Genomic DNA, 27,263 nt, shown 5'->3' on the forward strand with positions numbered 1-27,263 from the left:
ATCATTTGGTTCAGTTTAATCATGAAAGAGTTGGTCTTACTCATGATGACAAGGCACAAGATTTGAATGTGTCATATACGTGTGAATTCAGCCATGCTGAACCACGCTGAGCTGTGCTGTGATTAACTCCCACAAAATCTGCCAGAACTATATAACCTGTATGACTATATTTTTCTGGGAAACCTGTCAACGAATAGATTTGATGTTGGAGAAACCTACTGACATTGAAGTAGATTGTTTTTGTCTGTTTTTTTTTATTTAGTTTTCTTAACATATTGTGCTCTCCTCATGCCTCTAATACTTAATTGGAGCTTATTCCAAGTAAAGAAATTCCCTCTTCTGTAAATTTGCAGGTCAATGATGTGTGAGATTTGTTTTTTTTCCCATGAATATCTTATTTATATGTGTGCATTTGTGAATGAAATGTGCCCAAACAAAACTACTTACCATGCTTATGTGGCTGGGTTAATATATTTTTCATTTATTTTTAATTATTTTTTTTGGGTGAACGTTCTCAAAACTTTTGTGTAATATTCTTTGTCATAAAGTTGGAGTGACATTTTATTTCTGGCTCCATTTTGAATAGTTTTTTTTTTTATAGTTCCTGTTTACCTGTTGTAGCAAGGGGGGCTTTAATTAACGACGTACAAAACGACGCATGAGTGACGTAGCTGCACGCTCCCCGTCAAAAGCTGAAAAACGTTCGTGCCGGTAAGGGCGTGTTGTGATGTTTGTTAAGCTGCGCACAATTAAAACTAACTTCTGTTGGTTTAAACTGCGTGTAACTGTAACTATACATCATCGTGTATGTGTTGCTGAGTTTCACACTTAGTTTTGCTGGTTAAAAAAAAAAAAAAAAAAACTCCCATTACTTATTAAATCTGTGGAGTTTAGTGAGTTTTGTCCTCATTATTATTTTCCCTGTGACTCGCTGCAGGGGTCAGAGAGTGAGAGCCGGCCGCCGTGAGTCGTGACTGTGCCCCTGCTGCTCCTCAAGGTGCGTTATAGTGTTTGTTGTTTGTAATGTTCGTGTGTTACTGTAGGATTGCACTGAATGAGAAGCCTACTATTAAGGAACTTTTATTTTTTTTTATGTGATGCCCATATTTATGTATAGATTGGAGATTGAGGCGTCTGCTACAGACTTTGTATTTTGTTTTTATCTGTACATTCTTTTGGTGTGCACATTTTGTTTATTTTTTATTACACATGTATGAATTTTAATCTACTTGTGTACCAAAAAAAAGCTGGAAAACCTTTGTGCTGGGGGTCAGGGAGTGAGAGATCTGCCACTGTGTGTGTGTGTGTGTGTGTGTGTGTGTGTGTGTGTTGACTGCCCCTTGCTGCTCCTCTAGAGTAAATGTGCAGATCCTGATCCCTGGTGGGACTGGTCTTCTTCAACCATTCTACAGCTGCTACTCTGAAGAACACTTTAAAGGTCAGTGCCTGCAAAACACTGAGTTACTTTAGGCCTTTTTTTCCAAGTTACAAGAGAAAACATGAGAGTCCAAACCACAGGCAGTGGTGTGTCAATTAAAAATGTTGCATTACTCCTTTTATATCAGCAGAGGGAGACATCTGCCTTGTACATTGCTCCTCTAAACTACTGAGGATCGACAAGTGATTAATAAACTCTTTCCACATGTTCAGTTTAATTGTTGTAAGAGGCATGAAGTCATTTTCCTGAGGTTGTGTATGCATATGTAGTTGTGTTTATCATTATCTTTCCGTGTGCGTCTGTTGTGCCCATCTTCACTGATTAACAAGCAAACTGCCCTCGAGGCTCTGCGACAAAACAGAAAACACGTCCTGCGGAGCTGATAACATGCCAGACATCACTGAGTTAATTCCACTGTCAGTGTGAACTAAAACAGAAGAGGTTTAATGACGTGATGGCCTGGGGTCCAGTGATGTGTCATGGCCAGATCATCCGCTAATGAACCATTAGTTGTTTATATTTCACTGTATGATTCATTCGTTGGTCCGTTCTCCAGTTCCCATGTCCGTGTGTGTGTGTGTGTGTGTGTGTGTGTGTGTGTGTGTGTGTGTGTGTGAACGGTAGAGGCAGAAACACAGGGAGTACTTGGCTCATTATTAAATATCAGAGTTCAGCTGTAGGCCCAATCAAAACAACCTTAGGGAAACATCAGCTTAACCAGAGTCATGAGACCAAATTCACTCACACACATGCAGACACACACACACACACACACACACACACACACACACACACAGCTTTGCAGATAAATGTGGGTGATAGTACTCAGGTCTGAGGTTAGTCAACAGACCCTGAATCTCTAATTTCTCTAATACATAATTTTAGCTAAGTTAGATTTAAACTAAGAAAGATCATAATAAATTGAGGCTTGCTGTCTCAGGAACTCATTTGGGCCTGGTTTACAGTGGGGTGTTGGTAGGTCATTGGTTTCATATAGGATATTTAGTGTGGGTGAGTTGCTTACGTGTCACTAAGTTGCCATACCGGCATGCTGACATGTTGTTGTTGGTTTTTTATGGTGTTTTTTATGGTCTTTGGGGGATTGCTAGCGTGTTAATAAATGATAAGGCTAAGAAAAAACACGTTTCTCTCTGGAGGACAAAAAATGACTTTGGATATATTATCATGCTGCTCGCTCTACCTTACAACTGGATGCAGTTTATCACTTCTGTCGCTAATGATTTTACATGAGTGTGTCTTATATCTTCTTTTACTGCATTTGTTCCTTTTACTTTTCACCCACCTTCTTTTAATACCTTCCTGCTGTTCGGTTTTTGTGTGTAACTTCTTTTTGAATGTAAAGCATTTTTGAGCACCTTTTTTAAAAAGCCCCGTATAGATAAAATAAATTATTATAATAATTATTATTGCTGTCATTATGCTTTGTGCTTCATTACAGGAGGTAGATAACATGCTCATTGCTGTGTACTAAATGAAAAAGCAGAGTGGTTCTCACTGGCAACAAGAAGAGCTACATTTATTTTATTTTTTACATTTTTGTGTACGTGAGGTCTGTTTCAAAAGCTGCTCATCAGGCCAGATCTCAGGCCTGTTTACTCTAGTCTAGAGGATTTTAAAACTTGAATGTCTCATCCCGCTGGCCAGTTTGATACTTCAAACTTAAAATCTACTTGGTGATGTCTGTGATTGTCTCTGACGCTGTACGTGCTTTTCTTATGTCTGGCTTTGCACTCAGGCATCTCTTACAAAAGAGAACTTAATCTAAGTGAAATTACCTAATAAATTAAAGGTTACAAATTCAAGGTGGTTGCTAATGTGTTCTGATTGTTTGCCGGCGTTTTACTAGCTGGTTACTATGATCTTCTAGGCAGTACTAGGTGGTTGCTATGGTGTTGCTATAGAGTCACTCTTCTTGTTTTATGTGCCGGATTGACAGCTGTTTAGTCTGGGGTGTTAACAAGTAAACTCAATTTATCTATCAACTTGGAAGTATGCAGCTGCAGTGACCAGCACGTGGTGGTTGGTCATGTGACAGCATGTCAAAATGCAGATCTGTGCAAATCACGGTGTTGCACTGTTGCTTGCCAAATGAAAACAAAAGAGTAGCTGTTCCAATTAGATAAAATATTTTTTTTGTCCTGGAGGTTTTCAAAATGGCAAAGTGCAAGGAAAAAGTACAAAAGATATGATGCCAAAAGCAGCTGAGTTTACGTTTGAGGAGATATTAATGTTAGATGCACAATTTTTTTTATGAAAAGACAGTTGACCATTCCACACAGAAACCATATTTGCACCTACTGTGTGCAGTTATCGTAAAAAAATATTGGTCTTTTTCACAGAGGACATCTTGATTTGTTACAGCAGGAAACAGTACAGGGGTTAAATAATAACATGAATGATTCCTGCACACTGCCTCACTATTGTCATGGCTACCTGGGAGTCATCGTTAATGATATTAGCAACACCTGTGCCTTTCCCACTGTGACAAGTCAAAATGTCTGCTGTTAAAAAAGGCCTTGTATCTTCCTAAGTGATTCATAAGTTTGTATTCTTTGCTTTTTGTAGTCACATTAACATGTTACAATATAATAATAATAATAATAATGTGAGTTGTAGTGATGCTGCATTTAATTTATTAATTTACCTTGTGCACATAGTGTTGTCTGTGGTGTGTGTTAAATGTGTATGTGTAAAACTGATGCCTCTTTTTACTGCAAAACAAATTTACCTAAAGTAACCTAACCTAATAATAATCTCCATAATAATAAATTCTAAAATATGAAATTCGCTTCAAGGAAAGACTAGTAATCAAATATTAAACTATCCCTGCAGGAGTGTTTTGCTAATGGCCGTAGCATGTAGTTTAACACAGATATAAACACGCACACATGCTGTATATAGGCCGCATGCAACACACACATGTGGAAGTGAAACCTGAGGACAAAATGTCCTGCGCCTCTCTGCCTCTATAAACGAAGGCTTCCTAATGTTTCAGAGACCACTGGGGATATATTTTTCTGCTCCCTGCTTTTTCCTCTCATCTCCTTTGTAGGATACTGCGGGAGGCTGGTTTGGGTTTCTCTGATGTGTGTGTATGTGTGTATGTGTGTGTATGTGTGTATATGTGTGTGTATGTGTGTGTGTGTGTGTGTGTGTGTGTGTGTGTGTGTGGGAGTGGGAGAAGGGGGGGGGGCAGATCGAAACAGGCAAAGGGATGTCGTCCTTACAGTCTCTCCATTTTGGGATCAGGACAGGAAGTGGGCTCAACAGAGGAAACATGACCTCCCCCACTGCCCCCCTCTCCCTCCTCCTTCTCCTCTCTCCCTCCCTCCATCCTCTTACTTTTTCTTGTATTCCCTCTTCCTCCCTTTGTCCCTCTCCCAGTCTGTGCCTACACATTCACAGGGTAATTTCTGTCTTTTTTTGTTTGTTTGTGGAGATCATGTAGGCTGCCACGTGTGTGTGTATGTGTGTGTGTGTGTGGGGGGGGATCTTTAAATTACATTTTACTCACATCCTGTGTAAATAAATCTATGTTAACCAATGATTTCTAAAACAACGCTAATACTCTGGTCTAGTTGTTTCTGGGCTCCCTCCCTCTCTCTTGAGACTCGCAGTCTGTTATGTATCAGAGCTCCTCTGATTAAAAGCCAAAGCAAAGGTCAGACTCTGCTGGGTAACAGAGATATTGCCCGACTTTAACTTCACTCTTATGCCCAGTGGTCTGATAGCTTTAGCTGATGAGTTTCATATTACATTACGTGCACTAAGAGCCTATGGTTAGCCTCCAGGCTATACATTAGTATGACATTACTTATCAGGAGCTTCAACTCTGGCTATGCATGTGTTCATAAATAGTGATCAAACTGCCCCAGGACATAAGAAAAACACATTTGAATTTATTTTCTTCGCCACATCCACAACCATCGCCTTCATGAACTTCAAACTCCTCTGCCACCTCTCTCTTGCCCCCCCCCCTCTGCTAGTCGTTCCACCACTTTTCAATTTCCAGCTCAGAGGTTCTTGACCTTTTGCTTTACCATATACACAATCAAATACACACAGACGCCAACACTGAGAAAATAAAGAAACAGCATGTCAGCAAAAGGCAGTGTATTTCACCACAGAGCACAGAGCCAAGGCACTGGGAAACAAAAAAACAACAGCAGAAGACCTCCCTCTCTTCATCCTCTGCCTCCATCCTGCTCGCCTTTCAAATCTGCTGCCTGTTTATTTGTTTCTTTGCCTCCCGCCCCCCCAGACATTTTTCCCTTCTGGTCGTTTTTCTCTTGGTCACATCCAGTGCAATGACGACACTTACAATAAAAAAAAAACTTGTGTGAGTGGAAAAGGTAGGTTAGTTAACGACAAATGTTACAGCAACATTACAGTTACAGTGATACTGTTAGACCGAGTGGCGTTTGTATTGTAAGGTTAACACACAGTGTCAGGCAAATACTTACAGTTTTCTATGTACAGGGAGTATAAACATGCACAAAAGGGCCATAAGTCACTATGAACACACACAAGAACAGACAAACTACACAGTTTAATATAATAAGGCATGTGGAAGTGCTCATGAGCAGCCTCATTCCTCTCAAGGCCATTTGGACTCAATACTCAGGGTGGGAGGAGCAGCCCAGCTGTGTCCTACTGCTGCGTACCAAAATGCACATCATGCAAACACTGGGAATCAAATCAGCATCGTCATCTCACAAATCCTCCACTTGAAAACATAATACACAGGAATGGGAGAAGAAGATCGGGGTTCAAATTTGAACATATTTTGAACGTACTTGTTCCTGATTGGCCGACAGGCATTCAGTAAAATCATGTAAAATGACACCACCCACCGACATGGGAACTACCACCAGTTTAACCACCGTTTGAAATCAGTGCACAAAGTTATGTAAAACTGCAAGTAACCATAGCAACAGTACTTTTTTTTCTTTATGCTACATTACCAGGTAACTCTCACTGGTGAACAAGACATAAATAAGGCTGCAACTAGTGATTATTTTCATTAGTGATGAATTATTTTGATTGCTTGATTAATCAATTGGTCTTTAAAACTGCACTAACGCATTTTTAATTTTTTTGGGCCACCTAGGGGCATTACAATAAGCTGTGAACCCACCATTCAGTGTTAGCATGGTGAACTTGTTGGCGAAGATTTGCGTATTCACACATCCAACAGACAAACAGCAACATAAGTATTTATTTGGAGTCGTGTTCATGACCATGTGATGAATCTAATTCCAATAATCACTCTCTTTAAGCTCCGATTTTGTTCTCCACTTCCTCCTGAAGGAAATATCAGACTGTTCAGCTGCTTAATGCTCCACTATGTCCACCAACTAGTTGCTAGTGTCTGCTGTTTGGTGCAGAGCAACTTTTGTCCAGTAAGTTTATCGGTTTTATTGTTTAAAAATAAAATCAGCTGGAAACGGTGCTCTTAAAGGCAGCGGCACTGAACCCAGCTCAAAACAAAGAGCTGAAAGATGCTTCAACGCTCTCCACATCGCTGAGGGGAACTGCAGAGTCGATCAATAACTTTTCTGTGGGTTCATCACTATGAGCGACCTTTACACAGTAACGTTTTCCTTTGGTGATATAAAAATATTGACTAGTGCAGCTTTAAAATGTCAGAATATAATGAAAGAGCCAAAGTCGGCAGCAGCAGCAACAGCAGCAGCAGTCTGAAATTCAAACCCATTTAATTAGAGGAAACCAAATTAAAATGACCACATCTAGATGTTTACTTGATTAATAACAAACGATTAATTCACCAGCAAAATTATTGTTGAATAATTTTCTATTTCTGTCCAATTACTCGAGGGTAAACACTGACTTTAAAACACCCTCTTGAGATGTCTCAATATAGAAAATGCCAGACATAGTAGAATAAACGCCGCTCAGTCTGGCTCGTTTCTTTCACTCGTTACTGTTTTGATGTTTTGTCAACCTCTCATCCCAACTGCTACAGTCGGTACAGTAAAGTCCAAAATGGCTGCCGGAAACATGGGAATAAAGTTAGTTCGACCCTGTCATGCTCCGCTGTTCTCGTCACGTTCACCGGACAAAAGACCAGGAACGAGCAGTGTAACCGTATCCCAGAGTCTCCTTTTTAAAAGGGGATATTTATACAATAAGCCTCAGGTTAAGTTTGCTGGGATGTTGTAGAGATGAACCATAATTCATGCAAAATCAGGAGCTGTGTGTTTCTTTAAACCAAAAAGAGTCACTAATTTGACCGTCTGCTGTTCCTGCTGCAGAGAGAGGAGGCGAACAATCTGTCTTTTGTGCCAGAGAGAAGAGGAGAGGGATAGGTTAAGAGGAATACGACTTACTATCTGCAGCTGTTCATCCCCAGTATGATGGTGGGATGTGGAGAGTAAAGTAAGGGAGGAGAGAGAACGACAGTGCAAGGGAGAACACAGGGAGCATTAGACAGATTAATCTCTTTCCTCTGTTCAAGATCAATGGCAGGAACACTTGTGCAACCTAATCACATAGCACAGCATATGACCAGTACGGGCCCAAACCCTCACCCCTCTCCCCTCTCCCTCTGTCACATGTACATTAACACAAGGCATTCTTCAGCTCGCTCTAAACTTTCTCTCTTCCTTTTTGTCCTTCTTTTCCCCCTCTCTCCCCTGCTGTCTGCTGCTCGCACAGTTTGATCCAGCTACTTTTCAACAGGCAGCAGTCTGACTCGGTTTAGTGACGGGGTTGTCATCAGTCATATATACTTCTGAGAAAAACACTTTCAGTGCTCATGTCATGTAGTTGGTGCTTTTCTCTCTTTTTCTTTACACATTTCTGAACATGTATATTAAGGAAAGAAACACTTGAGTGCTACAAGTAGGAGAAGGCGACTGTCTTTCCAGCATACACACATTTTTACAGGTTACATGCAGGGTCTTGTCCTCTATGACCCTCACAGTTTCCACAGGGGCCGACGTAGGTCCAACAGGTCCAGAGTCACTTTATGGGTTCCACAGGTTCAGGTTTCAGTTAGATCCACTCCGTGGGTCAACCGACTGCTCCACAGGCCAGTGTTAATATGTGTCACAACGAAACAGGCCTTCTCCTCCAGGCTCGAGTTCATGGCTGGTTTCACAGTTTACAATCAGAGACAGAAGTCGTTGTCTGCAGCACGAAGGTCACTGCAGCATGATATCTTTGAGGTTTTCCTGCAGGATGGTGTCCTTGACGGCATGGAAGACAAAGCGGATATTTTCTGTGTCCACCGCTGTGGTGAAGTGGTGGAACAGCGGTTTCCCCCGGTTTCTCCTTTTACGACTGAACGACTGCACCAGGAACGCCTGGAAGGAACAAGTAACTGAGTTACAGTCAGCTTTCTACAGTGACTTGTTTTCTTAAATGTCATGCCTACGAGAAACCCTGTTTCTCTAATTGAGTTAGGGACCAGATTTCCCCTGGTGAAAGCCATGTATCAGGATAACCAAGTGTCTAATCTGCTCTTTACATGTAAACATTTGCATGACAAAGACTTCACACAGTGTGGGACGGGAGGATGAAAGGAAAAGGATTATTAATAATAGCAATTTATTATATGATTATATGTATAGCCATATAGATAATAAATCAAAATAAGTTTCTAGAGCTGAACATTTCAATATATTTGCGCTCTACAGTATTTTTTTTCCTCTGCACTGAAAATAAATATGTAGGGTTTTTTTAAAGTGGTGTACCCTGTATTTTATCACTACTGCATTTCAAATCAGTAAGCAATGGATCCCAAGCAATGGAATGACCTGCTGCATGTTTATGCAAATTTGCAGGTTACAGGTGACTACAGTGCATTTAAATGTGTTTCCGTGAGTAGAGAAAGGTGACACATCATCAAACCAATCAATGCCATAGAGCTTCACATTTTACTTAAAAAAAAATCATCGCTTTAACAAGTTTTTCAGCTCTGCAGCCACGAACAGTGGTAACAGGAAGTCACTTATACGCAAGGCAGTGAAGTCAATGACCGAATTCAACACAGGTGTAAAGCTGGCATCATTCAAAAGGGGTGTAAACTCTCAGATAGCTACAAGGGCAGGGAAAGGCACAGCAAACAGAGCACAGGGTCTAGTCTAATAAAGTGCAACCTAGAAGAGGAATACAAGAATGTAACTGCTATAAAATGTTTAAAAGTAAAACTATTATTATTCACTGGACTTGGAAAAAGTTTGTCTCAACAGAGGAAGTTAAATTCTAAGTATCTTTCCAACACAGAGATTCCTCTTGTTCAAACGTATCAGCAATGATATGTGAATAAAATCTGAAGCTCTACAGGCTTTGATTGCTTTGATTGGGTGCCACCTCTTTCTGATTTGTATTTTTCAGGTTAGAACGCACACTTGCTGTCTTTTTTTTTTTTTGATTAACCTGCCTTCTTCTGTGACTGAAAGCCTGTATACATGCTCATTCGCTTACTCTGAGTGTGTGTGTGTGTGTGTGTATACCTGCACATCCTCTAGCCTGCGAGGGTCTCCTCTGAACTCGGGAAAGTTCTTGTGAATGTCCACCGTGCGGATTTTCTCCACCAGCAGGTCTGTTTTGTTGAGGAAGAGGATGATGGACACATTGAGGAAGAGCTTGTTGTTGACAATGGTCTCGAAGATGTTCATACTCTCCACCAAACGGTTTGTCCTTCGATCCTCCATCAAGACCTGGAATCACACACACACACACACACACACACACACACACACACACACACACACACACACACACACACACACACACAGACACAGACACAGACGCACACACACACAAACACGCACACACACACACACAGACGCATGTTATCCGTCGTTTTATTTCAGGTTTTATCTGTGCACCAATTACGAATTCAGCCGTCATCATATGACTTGATTTGAACTGGAGCCACGACTGAGGCAACAATCAAGTTTCCTCAGCCAACCACAAAGAGAGCTTTGTGTGAATCTCAAATGTTGCGTCTCTCTGATGTTTCTCGTCCATTTCGTAATTCCACTAGTCCAGAGAATAATGATCAGACTGTCTGAATAACCTCTTAAAAATTTCCACACTAGCGTTACATGATCTGAAGTGGGGGTATGTGTTCGAATGGTACCTGGTCGTATTCAGATGACGACACCATGAAGAGTATCGATGTGATCCCGTCAAAACACTGGAACCACTTCTGCCTCTGAGACCTCTGCCCTCCCACGTCCACCATCTTGAACGGGATCTTCTTGATGACAAAGTCGTGCTCGACGATTCCTTTAGTCGCCTTCCTCGCAAATAAAATGTCCTGTTTGCTCGGGATATAGTTCTGGGAAAAAAAGGGGGAGATTTTTTCTTTTAAAAAGTTGAAAGAGGTGAAACAATACAGAGTGAATTTTTAGATTTAGTCACTGTGACTCACCAGTTGTCCAATACGATCCAAGTTATCCAGGAAGTATTTCACTGACTCACTCTGCAGACAGGAAGAGAAAAAAAAAAAATCCATTAAAGCTGAAAATGGAAGAGAGTTATCTTATTACACATTAACCAAACTCAAAAGACACAAGTAATCCACTTAACCCACTTAATCTGATCATTACGACGGTTTCATTTCTTGTATTTTCTCCGTGTTTACTTCTCATTTCATAGAAGCTTATTGATTTAATAATACATCAATCGATGCAACAAAGGACTGAGAACATGAGACCAATAATAATCATATGAATCTCCGTCCTTCCATCAGTCCCATCATATTTTTTGTAACATACTCTGAAGCTGCATTTATGGACAGGCTTGAGCGATTTCACAGTGTCCTGAATGTATAACTAGACCACGAACTGAAGTGACTCAAGTGATATAACTGAATTGTAACTGGGTCTCTGTGTTTACATGAGCCACGTTTTTATTGGTGCTCCCTCTAATCACATTAAGTGTACTCGTTCACATTGTCGCACAGAAACTAACATGACTTTATGACTCCATAAAGCTCTGTAAGCAGATTTTAAAGCTGCACTTACCAATATTATTATATTAACAATGGATCAAATGACAGTGTGTAATTTGAAAGGGAACGCTTGTAGTTTTTGTGTTTTTTAGTACATTATTTTGTTTTTCTGGACAACAAACTCCACGAAAAGGCTAAAACAAAGCTAACTGGGGGAGTTAATATTGAATTTATATTCATTTAGTGGCCAGAACTTTAATTCCACATTAATGCAAATGTTGTTCCATGTCTGCTACAGACTATTTGTCAGCACGTCTGCCTTCACTGCTAAGTAGCCAAAAATTTGTGAAGATTAGTGAAACCTACAAAGACGTCCCACGCATAAAAACCATTTGTGCCAACATAAGCATTTCTTTCGGTCTCGAAAATCAGGAACTAGTATACAGTGGATGAGAGGTTAACTATGATTTCAGCTGTGTCACGAGGCAACTGTTGAAATCTCTCAAGAGCATGAAGTCTTGAATGTAACTTTATTGAAACATTGACAGAAACAAGCGTCCATCAAAAAGGGCTGCTGTTATACAGCATACTGTACTTATGGTGCTGGTTTGTGCAGTTTTACTTGGTGGAGAACACCAATGTGTTTACAAGTTTTAATCATAAATACTTTATTATTTATATGGTTTTTTAGATTTTTTTAAATGTATTTTTCTTGCCATTAAAGCCTGCAGGAACCGAATCTTTGCCTCTCAGGGGCGGTGGAAACAAGGAGAACTTTAGTGATGAACCCACAGAAATGGGGAACTTTTTTGGCAAACAGTTCCATGTTTACACAAACAGCAGTTATGGAGCAACATTAGCTTTCACTTGGAGTTGTGTGTCTGGCTATGTGACGATCATTGTCTTGTAAACTCTGTTTTTTGTCTCCATGAACTCCTGAGGGAAATATCTGGCTCTTTAGCTGCTCAATGCTTAACTATGTTAGTTAGGCAGTTGATGCCTGTGTCTGTCTGCAGTTTGGTGATAGTGACAGGTAGTGTACAGTGGGATTTTAGAGCTTTCTCGCTGAAAACAGCTGCCTGCTGTGGCTGAAAATGACACTACTAGGTGAACCAGAACAGAGGATTTGCAGACAAATGGCTAAACAATGAGACAAAAGTTGCTATAAAGCGCTGTAAGACTGAGAGGTGATAATTCTCTCTAGCTTCTTCATCATAAACAACCCCGTTCACATTGTCACACTGACCTTTTGAAAGTCTGTTACTAGAAAAATATCAATTACAACCACTTGAAAGCATCAGCTGAGTTCATTTCATTTCCGTACGAGAGAAAAATCAATTATCAGACTCTTGAAACTTGAGTTGCGTCATCCATCACATTTGCATTCATTCTTGTCAATGCTACACTATTGTTGAGTCGTAATGTGGCTTAAGTGCAGGCTGGTTGTCACTGCAATGGATTACACAGCTCAAGAAAATTTTTTAAGAGGCTGCTAATTGATTCTCATGCTGAATAGAAACTTCAGTGGTGGGATTGTAAAGGGCAGCAGTGGTGTCAGGGATTTGTAACTTGTAGTAAACGGGCTACAACTCACAAAAGCAAAACTTCAGTGTGTAATACAACACGAACTGTATGTAGAACATTTTTTTTAAAAAAGCAAGGTTTTAAGATGAAACATTCGGTGTATAATGTTCAAACTACCTTAAATATTCTTTCTCACACTTATGATTCCTGACAATAGTTAAAAATTGAATCTCTCTCTTCCTCCCTCTCTCGCTTAAACACACACACATTCAACAGGAAACAGCTGTGTGTGTGAAAACAGTGGGGAGAGACATGGGGGAGGGAGGGATTAGAGAGTCAGACAGAACTGAGTTACACAGTCATTTTAGCACTACCATTACACACACACACACACACACACACACACACACACACACACACACACACTTGGGCCTCACTACAATATAGCGTTATTCCACTTTAAATCCATGTTGACAGAGACTTTTTTTCCCCAGATTTTCAGTTTCTGACGGAAAAGAATCAGTAAAAACTCTTCATGCCGCTGTTAAATTCATCTCTGTCGTCCCTGACATGTCGCATAACAACCAGGAAACGTGACCCCTGTGCGGGTGAGATGTGACACCATGACCCCGCCGCTGACCTACAGTGTCACTGCAATAGGAAACACAAAGCCGGACACTCTGATTGGTTCAGCAGGACGGGAGCAGGAGGGAGGGGCTGGTCGGAGGGAAAAGCAGGGAGAGGGGAATTCCCAGAGATGAAGGGATACGCAAACACAGACAGAGACACAGACATTTGTGAGCGAGCATGCACATGCACACGCGCACACGCGCACACGCACACACACACACACACACACACACACACACACACACACACACACACACACACACACAGATCATTTCCACAGACGCTTTAACTGGCATCAGCAGAAACGAGACAGCCTGATCATTCATTGTAGTGGAAGCATAAAACTACATATCAAAATAAATTCATTTTATTAGACCAAGATGAGTTTTAGTGCCTTGTAATGCAGATCCATAAGTAGTAAAACTGTAAAATACAGCTACTGTGTGTGTGTGTGTGTGTGTGTAGTTGAATAAGGCAGGAGGAATGTCTCCATTCATGGCTTGTATGGGGCAGATTAGGGGCTTTATTACCGTAAAGACCTGAATAAGCTCACATTCTGCAGTGTGTGTGAGTGTGTGTGTGTGTGTGTGTGTGTGACCACAGGTATATGTGTCACTAGCACTGTGTGTGTGACTGGGTGTGCCACTAGTCTTTCACTAGAAACTGCAGTGGTATATTAACCGACAGTGTGAATATACTGAGTAATAATCCAGGGCAGTAACTAACAATTGTTTTAGTTATCGATGAATCCATTGATTACGTTTTGATCATGACCATCACAGTTTCCCAGAGTCCAAGGTGACAATGTATTTCATTTATAACTGTATCCGTTTAAGAAGCAACAGTTTTGCTTGATAAATTATCAATAATGTTGTCAATACTCTGTTAGTCGGTCTGGGTTCTTATAGCAGTTGCATGTTGACAATTTATTAAATTAAGTCGCACAAATCTCTTTCATTTACTGCGTTTTTTTAACATGCAAAACTTTTTCTTTTTTTTTTTTAATACAACTTTTATTTATCAGATTTTTTCAAGTTAGAAAAACATTGAACAAACAGCTCGCGTGTGTGCGTTAGGTTTGTCTGACTGTTTGTGTTTATTGCACAGCTGCACTTAGTTGAACTGGTGTTGGTGTGTTTCAGAATCTCCGCAGCTGCTTTGGTTGAGAACAGTATTGTCAAAAGAAGTAAAAGTCCTCATTTTATATTCATGTATATTATAGGATTATAATTCTGATGCATTAATGTACATATCAGTTCAAAAATATACAAAGATGGGTTCACACGACACCCAAACAAGAAACAGGGGTATACAGAAAAAGAATTTCCCTCTGTAAACACCTACATATAAAGTGCTTTACATACAGAATAGCCAATGTTAAATCATGAAGTAGCAGCAGCAGCAGCAGCATGTTGAAATCTACTCAACCTTATGGAATATGTGTTTGTGTCTGTGCATGTGTTTCAGCCTCTGTTACAGCCTCTTCACATCTTTGTTGGGCTTCAAACTTCCCTATACAGTGTAACCTAAACTCATACCTTCTTTATGTCTGCGCTGCTGAAGGCAACAGCAACAGTTTACCATCACAGCATGATATACAGCCTTGTTTTTGTCAAGCAAAGGAGGTTTTGGTGTTTATATCCTATATCAAACTCTGCGTTATCTGGGTGTGGTGGGAACACAGAGAAGCCTGCAAATAAACAAAATCCTCACATGTGCTCGCTTTCGGTTTGTTTTTCTGTCACTATCTCCACTCCGTTCTCTCTCTCTCTCTCTCTCTCTCTCTCTCTCTCTCTCTCTCTCAGCCTCCCCATCCCCCTGCCCTTCTCTAGTTTTCCACTCCCTTCCTCTTTTCCTCTCATTGGACTCTCTCTTTCCTCGCTCTCACTCTGTCTGCCCGTGGCCCTGCTCCAGCTGTGCCTGGGAAAAGCTGACTGTGGTATCCCCGGAAAACCTCTCAGAGAGTGTAGAGAGAGAGACGGGGGAGGTTTAGAGTCTCTAACTCAGCACATTTGCTCGGCGGTAGACATTTTTGTTTTGCTTACTTTGAAAGGATAAGGCTGGTGATACTCTATAATTTACTTATTGTCAACAAATCCCATGGAAAGACCCAAACCAACAATGCATTAGCCCATCTCCGTACTTCTCACTTTCACTTCCCTGTATGTGACACTCAGCCCCTACTTTAGATAGGGTTATAAATGTAGCAGTTCAGTTTTGAAAACAAGTAATTTCCTGAAACAGCTGGGCACCGTAGTTTTTAGCAAACAGGAACAAAACAGGAGCAAATTCTGCATTTTTTTTGTACTATTTTTAATCACAGAGTCATGAAGGAATTCTTTTATTTATTTCAGGTCTTATTCTCATAAATGTGGCAATTCTGACTATGGGCCGCGCTAACTTTGCACTAGGCACCTCCTTTCTACAGATTCGGAAAAACTTGACTCTAGCAAAACAGTTGCAATCCTCCTGATATTTTCCAAAAAAACCCCTGGGTTAGCTGTTATGCTTGTTAACTGCATGAAGATCTACTTCCTGGGCAATTTGCCAGCCAACTAAACAGCTGCCTGTTAATCTCAGCTCATCTACACATGGTTTGTTTACATATTTGTTTCGGAGGATCGCTGTCGATTCAGCGTGTGCACATGCAAGTGAAGTAGTAGCAAACAACTGGAAATTTGTTTATGTTTCTGTTTTTTATGGAAAGTGCAGTGGCTGGATGAGAGAGGGGCTGGCTGGACCAAATGATCCGCTGTCCATGCAGTAATTGAGTAAGGTTATATATGAAATGATAAGTAATAAATGTTTGTCATGGATGCAGATGAGCAGTTTGTAAGATGGCTAGCCAAACAGCTAGCTCAGTTAAAGGTCCCATATTGTATGACATGAGATTTCAGTGTCTTCTTTGATTATAAAACAGGTCTAGCTTCTATATTAATACTGTGAAAGTATCAAACTCTCAGTCCACAGAGAAATGCACACAGCCTGTATTCAGAAACTGAGCCTTAAAATAAGCTGTCAGGACTTCTGTAACTTTGTGATGTCACAACTGTACCGTAACTGCCCTCACCTGGACCTTCAATCCAACCTTGCATGATTTGGTTTCTCTAAAGGTTTTTACTGAAATCTGCTACATTTTAATTCGATCACTCAGAAAGCAGTCAGCCAATCAGAAGAGAGGCGCGGAGCTTTCTCTCTTCTGATTGGCTCACCGACCTGTTGTTACTTGAGCTCCAGAGAGAAGCCTGAGAGAGGAGATGTGAAGATTCACTAAGATGGTTTTTGGTTCTTAAAACCACACTTACATCTTATTATGGATATCAAAATGTCAAATAAAACACCGGAAAAATGTAAAATATGGGACCTTTAACACAGGGGGCTGCTTTATGTCTTTACTATCATTTGGACTTGCAGACAAGTGTTTAAAATTATAAATGAAAAATGGAAGTATATAAAGGATTTAGGAAGCTTGTCCCAGTATTGTTTAGCTGGAAAAATCAGTGACTCATTGGTCAGTCATGCCACAGTTATGAAAATAAGATCCAGGTTGAAAAAGACAAACCTTTTCCCACAATGCACGTGTATGCACATGTTCTTGCGCTAATGAGTGTTTACAGCTGCAGGACGGTGGGTGTATGTGGGGTTGACTCAGAGTAAACTACTGTGCAACACTGTGGCTCATTGATGTGTTTCTAATAGTTTTTGGACATCAATGGAGCGCTACAGCACGCATGGAGCTATTAACTGTTTCAGGCTTTCACTTCTTCGATTTGTTGTTGGTTTTTTGTTCTTTTCATGGGATTTCTTATGACAGTAAGAAAAATATAAGAATATCAAGGGCCTTATCCTTTAAGCTAGCATGAGCCTGAATGATGAAGGGCTGTGCAGCTGGAACATACTACTTTTATCATAGTGACTCCAGATAAGACAAGGCAGTCTGACCTGAAGCTGTGCACTGACATCTCTCTCTCTCACACTCACACACACACACACACACACAAACACACACACACACACACACACACACACACACACACACACACACACATACAGTATGTTAAGTGAGAGGGAGACGGAAGTGGCTTCCGTCTGACTCCAGATTGTTTTGTCACTGATAAATGTGAAACAAGGTAAAAGGTCAAACTTGCAGCTCTGAGCGGACAGTATCGCTGCAGTGTCACTTTACATAAAGAACCAATAAACTAGCTGCCACAGCCGATACAAAGCACACCGAAAACGAGACCATCTGGTGATGCCGGTGGTGTGAGACATTCGCTATGTTGACAATATGGTTAGCGATCATTCATGACATTCTGCTGAACCATTACGCGTCATTAACAGTCTGTCTGGCCCTTCACAGCATATTTGTGGACGGGTTTTCCAACTGTTCTGTTGCTCACAAATTGTTCTTTAAACTACAGTAAGTGGCTGCTTTAAAACTGTCACTATTCGTTTGGTTCGCTTAAGACAGCAGAGAAAAAAATCCTCTCCCATTTCACTCTATCTGGACATCTTTATGTGACATCTTTTATTGTTTATAATATGCTTGCTTATAATATGCAATCACAAAAAGACAAGCTTTCATATGCTCAACTAACATAATGTAAATTTGTCCTATTTAATGTAAAATTGGCCCAGATTTTGTCTTGTAAAATTCAATCACAATATTAAGAGTCCACCGCTTTTCTAGTGGATCAGTGAAACAGACAACGCAGCTAATGCCAGTATGTTAACATGCTCACATGCTGCTTTATATAAGGTTAGTATTTTCCATGTTCATCATCGTAGCATGCTAACATTTGCTAATTAGGACTAAACATGAAGTGCAGCTAAAGCGGATACAAATGGCTTCAGTTTTGTTGGTATTTAATGAACCAAATGAACCGAAGTACTTGACAAATTGAAATTTTGACCTAATGTTAGGCAATCAACCTCATATTTATTGAGACATTTCACTAAGAAACAAAATACCTCTTGGTGGAGCAGGATGAATAATTGGCGGATCATCAAAGTCATTAACATGCATCAACCCCATTCACCCTGCCGATGATGGGATGTTTTACTGCATGAGTAAAATATAAACTTTGACCCCCTGGTGCCGCTCACATTTCTCCTTTCTGACATATTTCAGTCCTGACCAAAGTGGTCGACTGACTCTGTCATCCCTAGAAAATAAAGTGTGCCATTTTATCAAACCTTTTTGAAGATTCCTGGCATTTTCAAAAAAATAAAAATAAAATACTGCCTTATTTTCCATCTATTCAATGTGACTAGTTAAGAGAAACTCAAACCTTCAGTGTTGTCTGCAACCCGCTGGTTTTGATGAGTGTCTGTTTAAAATATTATGGGTAAAAGGAAAAAGAATGACACTGCAATCTACAAGCCATTTCAAACTGTGTTTGGTGCAGTGTAGCGTGGCAGATGAAACTCCGCAGGGCTCTATTTCACCAGCTCCATTTCCAGTCAAGGGAAAAATAATTACACATTTGGAAAGTCGCCAAACAATAAAAAGGAGAGAGGTAAGTTACTCAGGAAAAACATGAAATACTTCCGCAGGCTTCACTCAGTGCAGCGCTCCTACACTGGGTTGATGGGTAAAAACATTTCTGATATCATCCAGTTGCTTCAAGTTTAGAGCATGTCAGTGATTATCGGCGCTGTGAGGACGGGCTGTGGTAAATCAGTTACCATGAGGAGAGCTGCCACTCTCCACTGCTCACGTCACCGAAGTTATGTGGAACTATTCACAGCGAAAAACATTTATGGTTCACAGCCACAGGCACTACAGAGCTGGAAAACATACACAGCGCAAGGTATTTTATTAAAGGCTGTTGGGTTTGTTTTTTTCACAGCAGAGTGACACAAAACCGATGATGGAGAGGAATGACGAGTGTCGAAGGTGCTGCGCTGTCTTCAGCTCCAGGATGTTTTTTGATTTTATAGAAAAAAAGGTTGACTTACAACTTTTAACCAAAAATTGCTGTTTAACCGACACTGATACAGAAAAGGCGATGTTACATTTTCATACTGATGAATAAGTGAAGTTGGTCGCAGGTCACACACTGGACGCTCTTCAGCTACTGTGACGCACTAGAAGAGAAGCATCATGTCAGCCAGCGAGTAATCTCTGAGTAAACATGACTCTTGGCCAGTGGATGAACTGGAGGCTGGTTTTTTGATGCAGACGTTCATGGGAGGATTAGTGGAAGTGGCTTATCTTCGCAACCTGGAGGTCGGGACCCACCCAAAGGGTCACAAGGTCGTTATAGAGCAGAAAAACGACATAACGATTTATTTTTGTAAGACTTTCCTCTAATGTTAGCTGTTTTTTTGTTCTTGTGAATTACTTGATAATTCTTGTAAGTATTTAAATAAACAAAACAAGATGTCTTAACATAGGCAGATGCTAACTGTGAGGATGAGTCATCAGCTGCTATTGCTTTGTTTTAAGGGGTCAAAGACAGGAAACGTCTGTCATAGACAGCTACATGAATAGCTTGGGACATTATTATATTTTATTATCACGTTTTCCTCTTGACTGTCTGAAATGTCCGTGACTGAAGCCCTGTACAATTGTTTTTTTTGTTTGTTTTTTTTGGGGGGCATCTGTCACAGGGTACAGGAAAAGATTGTGCTGTAACTCAGTTTTTTTTTATATTAGGAGAATATACTGAAATATAGTAAATATAAAGTAAATAATGTTAAATTAAAGCTGTAGTCTATAATTTAACATGATGGGCATCCACTGGTTTTAACAGAACTGAACAGTGATTAAATGCCTTTGAGTGTAAAATTAATTCAAACTAATGTAAAAAAAAAAAAAAAATGATTTGTTTAAAAAAAACTATCCACATATTTTTGTTGATAATAAACACAAGTAGAATCTGTGTGATGCTGATCTTAAGGTTATTCATTGTCACAATAATCAGTAGATCACCAGTGACAACAGCTCATCCTCACCACCATCACCAACAACATAAAAACCCAACAACACATGTTGCCACTGAGATCGCAGGGAAACTCACACACAAGCTGAGAAGTCTGAATAAATCACTAAAACTAGTTGAATAAGCACAAATTTTTTAGCGTCTTTCCTGTTTTGCAGGAAAAAAAATGTATAATACTATATCCATTTAAGTATAATCACTAGTGTTAAATAACGTCCAGTTTAAAGTCAGTACAGACGAACACGTCAGGAGCCAATAAAGAGAACTTGATCATCTAACACAGCTGTGTTGGCACGTTAGACAGAAAAATCTGGAGCCTCCTCTCTGATCTACTCACCAGTTGGAACTCAGAGCGCCGTGCGTAGGCCTCTTGTATGCCGACGTCGGCCCACAGCGCGCTCAGTGCCATCACGTACAGCTGAAACTCGCTGGGCTCGACCCCCGTGGCGCCCACGCGTCCCTCCCACGACATCACCAGCATGCCTTGCTTCTCGTTCTCGCAGACCTGCCAGCTGATGCCCAGCTTGTCCCGGGCGTCCACCAGCACACGCATGCCCTGCAGAAACACACAAGCAGCACACATTTACGAGCCCGAATGCAGCGAAGTGGTGAAACAACTGTCATTTCTAATGTCAGCAATATTGTAGAAATATTTCCTGACTACGAATAATAATTAAAAAAAAAACTCTGAAAAAACGTCGCCACTGAGAGTAGCAATACTGGTAAACATGGAGTAAGTTTAACAGTGCAGCACATGTCTCTGACATACGCACACATGTGCTCAAACACATGCACGTGTGGCTGCTGGTGGTTTTCTGGAGAAAAAGCCATGCAGACTGATCTGTGTGGGAGGTCTCCTACCGAGTAACCAACACACACACACACACACACACACACACACACACACACACACACACACAGATTCAGTCTTTTGTATCTGTTTCTCCTTTTGTCCTCGTTTTTATTCCACCTTTTTCAACCTTTTGTTCAGCGGCAGTTCTTATTTGTACCTCACTATTTCTACTTTTTAAAATCTAAATTTAATTTAGACAATTTTTTTGTTTGTTATCTAGCTTGTTTTCTACGCGTCTAATTTTATGGTTAATTAACTGACACTAATGTGAAGCATATTTCACAGCATGTTAAATTTCAAAACGTACTGTATTAATAAAGCTTGTTTGCTTGTTTGCTTGATTTATTGATTGACACAACAGATGACCCAGTAGCAAACATTATCAGTGTGGCACAAAGTGTTTCAGGGGTCACTGTAGGTTAATAGACGTGTGTGTGTGTGTGTGTGTGTGTGTATATATGTGTGGTGTGTGTCTGTCAATGACTCATGACAACCTTGTGCAATAATCAAGGTTGTAGAGCTTAATGTCACATTCAATAGGTGTTACATGCGCACAAATTCCCTGACACAGCTCGAACTTTATCCCCACGAAGACAGAGAAAATCCTTGAGAAAAACCCGAAGCAAGGAAAAAAAAAGAAAAGAAATCTGTGAGAAACCTTAGACAAGATAATTCAAAGACCCACCTAGGTCTCAGACATGTGGGTGTACAACAGGAGTAAAAAAAGGCAAGTACAAAAAACACAACAAAGAAAGGAAGATGTGACAGCTACTCTATGTGTACGTTTGTGGCATGTGAGATCGTATGTGTGTCTGACTGTGATGCCCCATTGTGACTAAGTGCTCTGGTGTTCTGAGCCGTCATTTACCACTTTTTACGTTTATATGTTTATAGTGGGAATGAGTAAAACGGGCGACAACCTAAACAACCGAGGAGACCCCAGACTGTGACTCGTGTTAAACACAAAGACACACATGTAACCATCATCTGACACACATGCAGATGCAACACCAGCATGATGGTGGTGAAATTACTAACAGAAAGTCACTCTGACGGAGCGTTGAGTCACATCCAGTCATGACTATTGTCTCTGTAATCATTTACTTTTTTTTTTTTTTCTGTTTGTGAACCAGCATGAACTTTGTCAGTTTGTCAGTAATCTGTGTATTTGCTGAATAATCCACTGTATTCTTGTCTGTCTCTCTTCCTGTATGCCTGCGTGTTTGTACGGCTGTCTGTTTCCCTGACAACGTTTGTCTTTCTTTCCCGTCTGTACTCAGTTAGTAGTCGGTAAGCGTGCCCTTATAGTTTACATTTCTACACCAAATACGACAACACCATATCAAGTTGACCAGGCCTGTCTGCTGTTTTCAAAGCTGCCTCCAAATTCGGCCAAGAAATGCTGCCTTTTTTTGCCCAAATTTGGAGCACAATACCAGAGTATCCTTCCCATTCTCCCATGTGAGCTGGACAATCTTTATTATGGACATTCAGGTGATCCTTGTCAATTTATGTAGTTAAGTTATATAGAAATAGCACATGCCCAATTTGTATTTAGTGATAGTTGCGTTTGAACTACTATTCTGGTAATGCTGCTTTACAGATAACTGGGAATCATAAAGATGCCTTAATCCTGATTCCGGTGGACTATTATCTATTTGTCCTTCATGCATTAAAGGGATGTTTCACAACTCCTACCGTAAACTCGCGTATAATTTACCTTAATCCCAGTTTACCACCGGTATTTCCTCTTTGTTGTTGTTGTGTGTTTGAGGAGGACTTACTGGTGATGAACATGGAAAAGTCTGACTGATAAAGTGAATGCAGTATTGATTCTGTTCTCTCTGAGGCTGCAGGTGTAGCCCGATCTCCAGTATGCGGACTGCGTCCTTTCACAGGATGCAGCCTCTGAACTGGAACACAGCCTCTGTCTGTGAAACTTGTTCTGGACCTGTCTGTGTGCTTGACGTACACAGTAGGTGTAGCTAATAGATAACTACCAGAAACACCAGTATACAGGGACTATTTCACAACCTTACCCTAAGCCCAAATATGGAGGGCAACAGCACTCGAGACGAGAAACAGACTTCGACAAAAGACCAGCTCTTGGTATTCGTCACTGTCACTGGTGTCATTGGTGTCACTGGTTCCTCAGTATCTGACGACATGGGGCTAGAATCCCACATCTGAGCTGACAACTTGTATTTTTACAGTCGTGACGTGGTCGGTGGTGGTTAGTAGCTGCCTACAAGCTGTCTAGGAGTGTCAGAGGCCTGTGTCTTTTATCACTATTTTGTAATTACACAGTAGCTGCCTTCCTGCATTGATGCTGTCCACCCCATGAACTGCGCCGCCCTCCTCCTCTGTCTCATAGTCCTCTCAAAACACAAAGAGACCGAAAACATCACCGCTGTAGATCAGACCTCAAAAACTGTAAGAATACAATATCCAATCAGGTAATCAGTCCCTCCTTCCCCTGCCCCGAAACAAACAAACGCTAAGTAGTGATTAACCTCTTCAATCTGCACAGTTTAATCAGCACAAACTGTCTTGAAACCCACAGAACTTTATTTTTAATTCCTGTGAGTTTCCAAAGATGCCAAACACGCTGAGTTTTGGGGCTTCAATAGTGTGACAATTACAGGGTAATGGTAAATGCTAAAACATACCGTACCGTAAAGTTTATGAACTGACACAACAATATCTATGTAAAGTTACTTAACATTAGCCACCAAGCTACTGGTCCAACCAGACCAGGTGAACGTATAGCAGCAAACCCGTGAGTGCACTGAACTGAGTGACGGTGTGTTTTAATGCTAATGAATTCAACCTTTTACTTGAAAGAGAAGGACTGTGACTTATTCTTCCAGAGTTTGCCGCCCTCGCTTTAAAGCTGCTTAAAAGGGAAAATTAATGGAAATTTGTCAAACAGGGTTGAACTGGGTCAAACAGCAAATTGCACTTTTTGTGTTAAGACATACACAATTTTCAAACACTGAATTTGTAACATCACCCCTGATTGCTGGGGTTTGGCCATAGTTGTGTTTACAAGACAAGAGGTTATAACACACCCTCTGAGCAACGCCACATCTTCAGGCTGCAGTGAAAGTCTGATAGTTGATAGTGACGAGACGGGCCAGGGCTAGCTGGTTAGCACGCTAACTTCAGTAGAAGAAAAGACAGGATAGAGACAAGAGTTTACACCGGTGATGCTTTCCACCTCCGGAGTCAGCTCTTGGTGAGTAAAGGAATAAAGTTTGATGCTGAACTCGCAACAGTTCTTCTAGACTGGTAGGTAAACAGCTGTTAATGCTAACGCTGGCTATGTAGCACTAGCAAAACTCACAAATGGCTCCTTTAAGGAAAGAACCAAATGTTTTAAATTTAGAAAAAAAGATGTTAAAGATAGATAATTGTATTTACAAAAGGTATAGCTTGTAAAAAGATGGATACTCATTGGTCCACTCCTGAGTGTAAAGCTGTTTCCTAAAAGCTTGCTACCTGCACTTGGTGTGTGCAGCTTGTCAGACTTAGTTTGCACCAGGCTGCAGATCTTCAGCTGCTGGTTTGTTTCAGCTTAACTCGTGGGAAATAAATTACTCCATTTTGACAAGGATTATACCGGAACTTTATCCGTTACTGGAGGTATAATTACAGAGGCTGAAGGAGCCGGACCACACCTCTGTTATTTATCTTTATATGCCAAATTGTGCCATACACCTGTGTCCCCCCCCCCCCCCCCCCCTTTGTTCTCCTCCTCTTTATTTAGCTTCCAATGAAAGGGGGTTTCTCTACACCCGACAGGTGAAGCTGATCCTCCACCAACGCCCCAAACTTTAGACAGCCGCCCAGTCAAACCACCAGCGGCTCTCTGCTCATGTTGAGTTTATGGTGTGGTGAAGTCATTTTCACATACATCAAGTTTAGTTAAGATAATTTACTGTTGATTTACAATGAATCTCTGTTATTTATGTTTACTAATGAGTATACATTCACCTCCATATGTTATTTCACATTATAGTAATTAGTGCTAGTGGGTCATTCATGTCAAACTCGTTCGAATACACATAACATTATTTTAAGTTGTAGTGGAGATACCAAAGCTTCCAGAGATACCAGATATGTCCAGCTGAATTTTGGGGTCAGTGTGTCTAAAATGATGCACATAAATGTGGAATATGTCTCTTTCTTTTTGATGAAATGGTGCCGCCACAAAAAAAAAGAGAAAAAAAAAAGAAAAACATGGGTTTGACTACTTCATTCACTGTAATTATCATACAGATTTGAGCTGGAAAGAGCTGATACAAAGGGATGAATTGACTGATTAAATCTAATGAGTAACTATTTTGACAGTTGATAATTGTTTATAACTGTTAGGCTTCTTGCGGCAGAAACTCATACCAATATTGTGACTTGTGTTGTTTCATGAGATTGAAGGTTCTCAGGATGCTGAATAATGGCAGGGTGAGAGAAGCGATTACAGGCATGTGCTATCGTGTTAATGTTTCTATGTGATGATGCAAATGCATTTACTTTTTTGTATCTCTGAATGTGGGTAGGGGACACACAACTGCTGCAGTGGAGAAAACGCCCACTTCCTTGTTTTTGCCTCTTCTATCTGCTCCTACACGTCAGATATTGTGTTTCTCTGCAGTTTAGATGGTGGTGGACAGTAAGTGTATGGGGAGAGCGGGGGGAGGGGTCTTTCTGTTCTGATCTGGCCCGTGACAGGACCGCCACTGTATGCCGCTGTGCAGAAGTGCGGGCTCTTATCATCCTTGTCGGGGCTGTGTGGCACTCAGGGCGGATGTGCTCATCCCTCAGGAATAGTCTGGTATTGTTAGCTGGTGAGGGAGGCCCAGCCATGACAGCAAACAAAGGGGGTGCACACACACACGCACATACACACACATACATACAAACAGATACACACACACACTTCAGGGTAGAAATATGTACTATGTCAACAAACCTCTTTGTGTGGTTCAAGAAAGTTCTCAACAAACCAAATATCAGTTTAAAATAAAAGTAAGACCAAAACATGTGTTGACAGCAGATAGCCTGTTATAGCCTATATGAAGCCTAGAGGATTAAACTTTGGAATCAGGGCTGTAAAGTTTACCTAAGGGCCTCAGGCTGTTTATTTCCCATTAAAAACCTTGTCCTTACCTTCAGTATATTCTCATAGATAGTGTCCCGGAAATCCAGCAGTGCCTTCTGATCAAACTCCTGCCCGTTGATGATGCGCATCTGTTTGAGGAATGTGGATTTTCCGCTCTCTCCGGCCCCGAGCAGGAGGATCTTCACAAGCCGGCGGACGGCTCTCCTCTCCCGCGCGAGCATCGCGTCTATCTCCCGGCTCCTGCGCCTCGCTTCCCGCTCCTGCGCCGCGTCCCTCTCCCTGCTCCTCTCCTTGCTGCCGCCCGGGTCCCGGCTGGCGTCGGCCGGGAGCAGGCAGCGGCTCAGGGTGCGGACCACTCCCGACATGGCGAGTCGTGGGAAAAGTTCACCGAAACTTCAGTGGGAAAATGTTCATTATAGGACGTGACCTCTGGGGTGGAAACGGCCCAGTCCAGTTACATCCACCTGATGGATAATACGTTTCCTGCGGATAAATAAATAAAGTCTACATTTAGATTTAGTGAATGAAGCACTTATCTAGTCTCCAACCGGCAGACAACCCGTGTCCATCTTGGTTAGACCGCGCCATCAACAAAAATCCTTCTTTGGGTAGATGAAAATCAAAGCCACGAAATGTTAAAAAAGTTTCAAAGTTGAAATGTTTGAGCTGCTTCCTGCCCATAAAATAAAATGTGAAGTCGACCCGCAGTGAGTCTGTCCATCCGACGCACAACAATAGTAAAAGGCAACGCAAAGACTCACACAGTGGGACAGCCTATCCAAACTAAACACAGCCAGCGG

General features: G+C 41.1%; 1 protein-coding gene and 1 long non-coding RNA gene across 3 annotated transcripts; one reads left to right on the forward strand and one right to left on the reverse strand.

The window, feature by feature from the left end:
* Positions 1-19: 19 nt before the first annotated feature.
* Positions 20-8,775, forward strand: LOC130166352 (uncharacterized). Of its 2 annotated transcripts, XR_008827135.1 has the most exons (4): positions 20-711; positions 938-997; positions 1,356-1,438; positions 8,662-8,775. It is a non-coding gene; the product is annotated as an uncharacterized LOC130166352 (long non-coding RNA). The 2 variants fall into 2 exon arrangements; XR_008827134.1 differs by having other exon boundaries at positions 20-997.
* Positions 5,558-27,255, reverse strand: gna12a (guanine nucleotide binding protein (G protein) alpha 12a). Its single transcript, XM_056371908.1, has 6 exons — positions 26,511-27,255; positions 20,826-21,044; positions 10,866-10,916; positions 10,572-10,772; positions 9,940-10,146; positions 5,558-8,787 (listed from the first exon to the last, which is right to left on the reverse strand). The coding sequence occupies exons 1-6, from the start codon at positions 26,826-26,828 to the stop codon at positions 8,626-8,628; spliced, it is 1,158 nt and encodes a 385-aa protein (XP_056227883.1). The 5' UTR covers positions 26,829-27,255; the 3' UTR covers positions 5,558-8,625.
* Between the last annotated feature and the right edge of the window lie 8 nt (positions 27,256-27,263).

The sequence above is a fragment of the Seriola aureovittata genome, chromosome 3, assembly GCF_021018895.1.
Source record: "Seriola aureovittata isolate HTS-2021-v1 ecotype China chromosome 3, ASM2101889v1, whole genome shotgun sequence".
In the NCBI taxonomy this organism is placed as follows: domain Eukaryota; kingdom Metazoa; phylum Chordata; class Actinopteri; order Carangiformes; family Carangidae; genus Seriola; species Seriola aureovittata.